At 39.1% G+C, this 6,350-nt stretch overlaps 1 protein-coding gene across 1 annotated transcript; it reads left to right on the top strand.

The window, feature by feature from the left end:
* The first annotated feature begins 3,958 nt into the window (after positions 1 to 3,958).
* LOC130078583 (uncharacterized) lies at positions 3,959 to 4,879 on the top strand. The gene has a single exon (XM_056244137.1). It carries the CDS (start codon positions 3,959 to 3,961, stop codon positions 4,877 to 4,879), a length of 921 nt encoding a protein of 306 aa, XP_056100112.1.
* Positions 4,880 to 6,350: the final 1,471 nt, after the last annotated feature.

Raw genomic sequence — 6,350 nt, 5'->3', positions numbered from 1 at the left:
ATTTTGGAAACAAACTAATTTCATTTTGTAATTTTGTTTTTATTGAAAATTGTGCTTGTGCTAAATTGCCACAATAAATGCCACTTATTTTGGTATTTTGTTAAAATTTTAATTGTATCTTAAGTGTCCAAAATACTGTACACTTTGGGGCCATTGTACTATATATCTGAGCAAAACCATATTCCCTTTTAGCCCTGAGCATTTAACTTTGGTGGTGTTAAGAAGTAACTAAGGCCTATTTTAATTTTAGGTTTCCTTAAAAGTAGTCGCCTGTTGTGTAAAACACACATCCCCATATTCGCTGGCCATTCCGGGCGTCTGAGATACGCCTCAGGGAATATATCTGCCTGTGATCTTACTCCTCTCTGAAGTTCTTATAAGTAACAAACAGCCTCAGACAGCTTTCAGTCCACTCAGTGTCCATGAACCTGAGGCAAGTCTCTACAGGATCCCTCGCTAATATTAGCATTTTCATATCGTAAATACAATATGCTATGATGAGACATGCATAAAAATAGCACTAATCAAACGAGCACTCAGACACAGTGGGGAAGGTTAGACCACTCATGTCCAGTTACTTCCTGTGTTCAGTGTTCCACTGAGAGGTTTTATGAGAGTACATTTGAAATTCTGTCTGCAAATATTACAATGGTTTCATTGCTGTCGGTTGCATTTTAATGGGCAAACATTCAGTCATTGTAAGTCAATGTAAAAAGGCTGACATTATCGATGAATCAAAGTTTGAATGGAGTTTGCATGTTAAATGATTTGGGCTGAACTAATTGCAGCAGCTTAATACTTCGGGTTAGAGGTTTAGAACAAACCCTAATCTGGAAGTACAGTGTAATTGAAAGCGGTGTAATTACCTCCAGGGTATATAGTTCGCCAAAATCTATTATCAACTGAACAAAAAATAAACTATTATGATTATTATAATCACTCCCTCTTTTGTCATTCCTCACCAAACTTGGTATAAATTAGCATATCCTGAAAGTAGAGATCTGAGGCTGGGCGAACAAAGAACCAGTTCGTGAACTCACAAACATTAACACACAACAATTTGATTCACAACTAATCAGCGAGAATGCCTTTAGCTCTGTACCATTAAAGTCAGAAACAAGTAAGTATATTGGTAACACACTATTTCCATCCATCCATGAAATGTTGAATTTTCCATATCTATCCATCCATCCATCCATGAAATGTTACATTTTCCATATCCATCCATCCATCCATCCATGAAATGTTACATTTTCCATATCTATCCATCCATCCATCCATGAAATGTTACATTTTCAATATCTATCTATCCATCCATCCATCCATCCATGAAATGTTGAATTTTCCATATCTATCCATCCATCCATCCATCCATGAAATGTTACATTTTCCATATCTATCCATCCATCCATCCATGAAATGTTACATTTTCAATATCTATCTATCCATCCATCCATCCATCCATGAAATGTTGAATTTTCCATATCTATCCATCCATCCATCCATGAAATGTTACATTTTCCATATCCATCCATCCATCCATCCATCCATGAAATGTTGAACTTTCCATATCTATCCATCCATCCATCCATGAAATGTTACATTTTCCATATCTATCCATCCATCCATGCATCCATCCATGCATCCATGAAATGTTGAATTTTCCATATCTATCCATCCATCCATCCATGAAATGTTACATTTTCCATATCCATCCATCCATCCATCCATGAAATGTTACATTTTCCATATCTATCCATCCATCCATCCATGAAATGTTACATTTTCAATATCTATCTATCCATCCATCCATCCATCCATCCATCCATGAAATGTTGAACTTTCCATATCTATCCATCCATCCATCCATGAAATGTTACATTTTCCATATCCATCCATCCATCCATCCATCCATGAAATGTTGAACTTTCCATATCCATCCATCCATCCATCCATGAAATGTTACATTTTCCATATCTATCCATCCATCCATCCATGAAATGTTACATTTTCAATATCTATCTATCCATCCATCCATCCATCCATGAAATGTTGAATTTTCCATATCTATCCATCCATCCATCCATGAAATGTTACATTTTCCATATCCATCCATCCATCCATCCATCCATGAAATGTTGAACTTTCCATATCTATCCATCCATCCATCCATGAAATGTTACATTTTCCATATCCATCCATCCATCCATCCATCCATGAAATGTTACATTTTCCATATCCATCCATCCATCCATCCATCCATGAAATGTTAAATTTTCCATATTTATCCATCCATCCATCCATCCATGAAATGTTACATTTTCCATATCTATCCATCCATCCATCCATGAAATGTTACATGTTCCATATCCATCCATCCATGAAATGTTACATTTTCCATATCCATCCATCCATCCATCCATCCATCCATCCTTGAAATGTTGAATTTTCCATATCTATCCATCCATGAAATGTTACATTTTCCATATCCATCCATCCATCCATCCATGAAATGTTAAATTTTCCATATTTATCCATCCATCCATCCATCCATGAAATGTTACATTTTCCATATCTATCCATCTATCCATCCATCCATCCATCCATGAAATGTTACATTTTCCATATCCATCCATATATGAATAAATGTACTGCTGGTCTGTTAAGCATCATATAATGTTCATCAATGACTTAAGCTGTGTCCCAAATGACGTACAATACACTATGCACTTTGTACTCATCTGTGTAGTGTATACATTTTATATGGTTATTTTGTCACTCAACATCAGAGTCTGATGCCCCTCCCCGTACGCTTCATAATTAAAGCTGCGACAGTTGAGAGCATGAAGTGTCCAACATTCCCCACTTCGTGTTTTTCCTTTAATTTAGTGCATCATCCGGGTATTTAAAGTGCACTTTTTCGTTTTTGGAATTTTCAGTGTGAACACACCACTCACACCATTTATACTTAAAAACATCATAGAATAGTGCATACGTATGCGACTTGGGACGCATTATTGACATTAAGGCCCTGTCCCATTTCTCCCCCCTTAAAACTTCCACTTGGTTTTGAGTGCCCTCGAAAGTAAAGTCCCCTCAACGAGGGAAGTGGAGTTGAAGATCTTTCCCTATGAAATGGGACACCACTATATGCAAATTAGCGCGGCAATCCTCACTACGTCACGCGCAGCAAACCTCACTACGTCACGCGCAGCGTCGACGTGTCTACTACTACTACTATTTTCATTCAGAAAATGCCGGTTCCAGCTGTTGTGTTGCCTGTTGTGTGGGCTGTGTTCGTTTATCTACGTCTGATGAATCAACAGAGAAGACATGTGGAATATAGAAGACGCATTCGCCGTCTTCTTTGCCTTGAGGATTTATTTCAGGTATGTCCGATTTGTTTAAATATTTTGACGTTATATGTTTACGTTACCTCAGCTGTTGATGATTTAACGCTAGACCAAATAGAATTAACTTACCTGTTGTTTGTGTCGATAATAACACGACCTACACATTCAGGTCGTATAGTTAAATATAGGGGTGCGGGAAGTGGTTTTAGGTTGGGAATGCTGATACAATAAAAAGTATCATAGATTCATACACTTTTGAGTGGCTGCCGACGATCTTTTTCTATGAACACAATATTACGTAACACTGCGCTTATGTTAAAAAAAACGTAATTTAACATAAACACTTTTTATATAGCCCACAAAGTGTTTATTACAAATAAAAAAAAAATGCTAAAAATGTTATTGTTGTAAATGTCACCAATCTACACTGACTGTGGAATGTGTAATGCAAAACATGTTTTTTATTAGGCTACTTGTTGTTCATTGTTTTCCAGAGTGACCGTCCAGTGACATACTGCAGTTTGAATACCGTTGTGCCCATCCTACGCCTGTGGTTTAATGTGGAGTTAGAGATCAAACAGGATTTCAGGTTAAATAGCCAGGCCATGCATGCCCTGCAGCACCTGATGCAGAGAGAGCAGGACCATGGATGGGGCACTGAATTTGAAGTCCTGATATATGTCTATTGGCTTGCCCATGGACTTTCCTACCGTGTGGTGTCACGAGTTTTCAGTGTGCCCAAATCCACTGTTCACAGAATTATTCACAAGGTGGCACAGTTCATTTGGGACAATCTACATAGAGCCATCATCTTTCCGAAGCCTGCATACCTGGACACTGTGGGTGATGGATTTGCCCAGTGTTCTGGAACGCCCGTCCTCAACAAAGCTGTAGGTGCTATTGATGGCTGTCACATAAGAATCAAGCCCCCATCAGTTCATCGCCTGGACTATTTAAATTACAAAGGGTTTTACTCCATAAACATGCAAGCCATCTGCGACTCTGCTGGAAAGTTCCTGGATATTTTTGTAGGCTATCCAGGTTCTGTACACGACACACGCATTTTGAAAAACAGTTACTTTTATCTGGCCAGAAATTATCCACCCAATGGATACTTTATCCTGGGAGATGGCGGATATCCTTGTTTGGAGACACCAATCTGCCTCATCACTCCATATAGGGAACCTGTGAATGGCCCAGTGCAAAGGAAATTTAATTACCACCAATCAAGGGCACGTTCCATTGTAGAGAGGGCCTTTGGCGTTATGAAGACTCGTTGGAGGTCCACACTTTTCAGGGCCCTGGAGGTCAGTCCTACATTTGCACCCCAGGTCATAGCATCCTGTGCTTTCCTGCACAATGTTTGCATTGACAATGGAGATGTCCTGGAACCAGACAATGATGTGACAGTGGACATCCTGGACCCAGAACCTCACCTACAAGAAGCTCCTGAGGCACATGAAACACCAGGAAATGCCACAAGGGACAGACTTGCGGCCTTGATCAGCGCACAAGACCCTCATTAGAAAATTCTGATAAAAATTGTAAATAGTTCAACTCTCTGAGTGTGTTATTTTAAATGCACATGTTCTTTTGGGCAGTTATTGTGTGGACATATGGTTCATTTTAACTTTAGTTCTATTAAACTTAATTATATTTTGAAAACATGTTGGTGATGGTTTCTTTTGTAATGATCTAGACAACGCCCAAAAAATATTGAACATTTTAATGACATCTTAACACAACACAACATAACTATTGTTGGGGCATTTTGTCCACAAGTTTTTCAAAGAGGGTTAAAAACCTCTCAGTTTGGGCCTCTGTTTCTTTGTGCCTTTCCTGCTCCTTAACAGATTCACTCTGAAGAAAATCCAGAATGAGATTATTTCCTCTCTTCCTCTTAGAGGAGCTCGGAGTAGCGGGAGTGGTGGGTGGACGAGTAGTAACTGGAGTGGTGGGACAAGTGGTGGTTGGTGTAGTGGGACGAACTGGGGTGGTGGGATGAAGAGTAGATCCAGGCTCAGAGATGTCTTCCTCGATGGGTTCGTGATCAGGTGCGACAATGGCCTGGGGGGGGGGGGGGGAGGTACAAGTATTGCACCAATTACAGGCTATTTTTGAAAATGTGACAGTTCCTACTTCTATCAACTTACCATTAGCAATAAAGTGGGGTCCTCTACCGGCTTGAAAGAGGCCACAATCACAGGAGGATCTATCGCTGGCCTTCCCCCCAAAGCGGCATGCATCGCCTCGAAGTATCGCCAGTTGGATACCGTTTTTTCGCCGCTTTCTGTACCTGAGCCTGTCTTTGGTGTTTTCAGGTCCTACAATAAAAAAAAACGATTAAAAAAAAAATCCAAAATCGTTCCGCCCTAGTGTAAAGGATGTAAGATGTAGGTGATGAAGACATGAATCAGATCTCTATCCAAAGAATTACCTTGTAACGTTTCTTTAGATTCTCCCACTTCTTGCCTGCCTTCTCTCCTGTAATCCTTCCTTCCAGGCCCAGGTCTTTCACTGCTTTCCTATAAACATACAAATATGAGAATAGTTGTCAAAATGCATTGTAGCTGCCTGGGGGCTAGAACATTATCAGACATTGATATTATTATCAGTTATTGAATTGTACAATCTGGTCACTTACTCCCATAACAGTTTAGAGGCAAATTTTTTTTTTGTAAACTTCTCCTCATTCTCAGTCCAGAACCTGATGAGGCCAAAGGTCTGCTCGACAGTCCCTGAAATAAGAGACCAGTTGCCGCTTAGTAAATTGCTAATTAACAGGAGATAACTAAACAGATTTTTGGTCAATACAATCTGAGGAGTGTGAATACATGCACATAACTATCCCAGTTATGATCAGGATATAAGTATCCATAATAATATGCTAGAAATCTAATCAAATGTAAAATAACACAGCATAGTTTATTATAGATAGATTAATGCTTATTAAAGCTAAAGTTATTCATTCTTAAACATCTTATTTTCTCTTTGCCT

Source organism: Rhinichthys klamathensis, unplaced genomic scaffold (genome assembly GCF_029890125.1).
Source record: "Rhinichthys klamathensis goyatoka isolate OS25496 unplaced genomic scaffold, OSU_Roscu_1.1 h1tg000926l_1, whole genome shotgun sequence".
Lineage (NCBI taxonomy): Eukaryota > Metazoa > Chordata > Actinopteri > Cypriniformes > Leuciscidae > Rhinichthys > Rhinichthys klamathensis.
The sequence above is the reverse complement of the archived record's forward strand: the minus strand, read 5'-3'. Positions and strand labels throughout refer to the sequence as shown.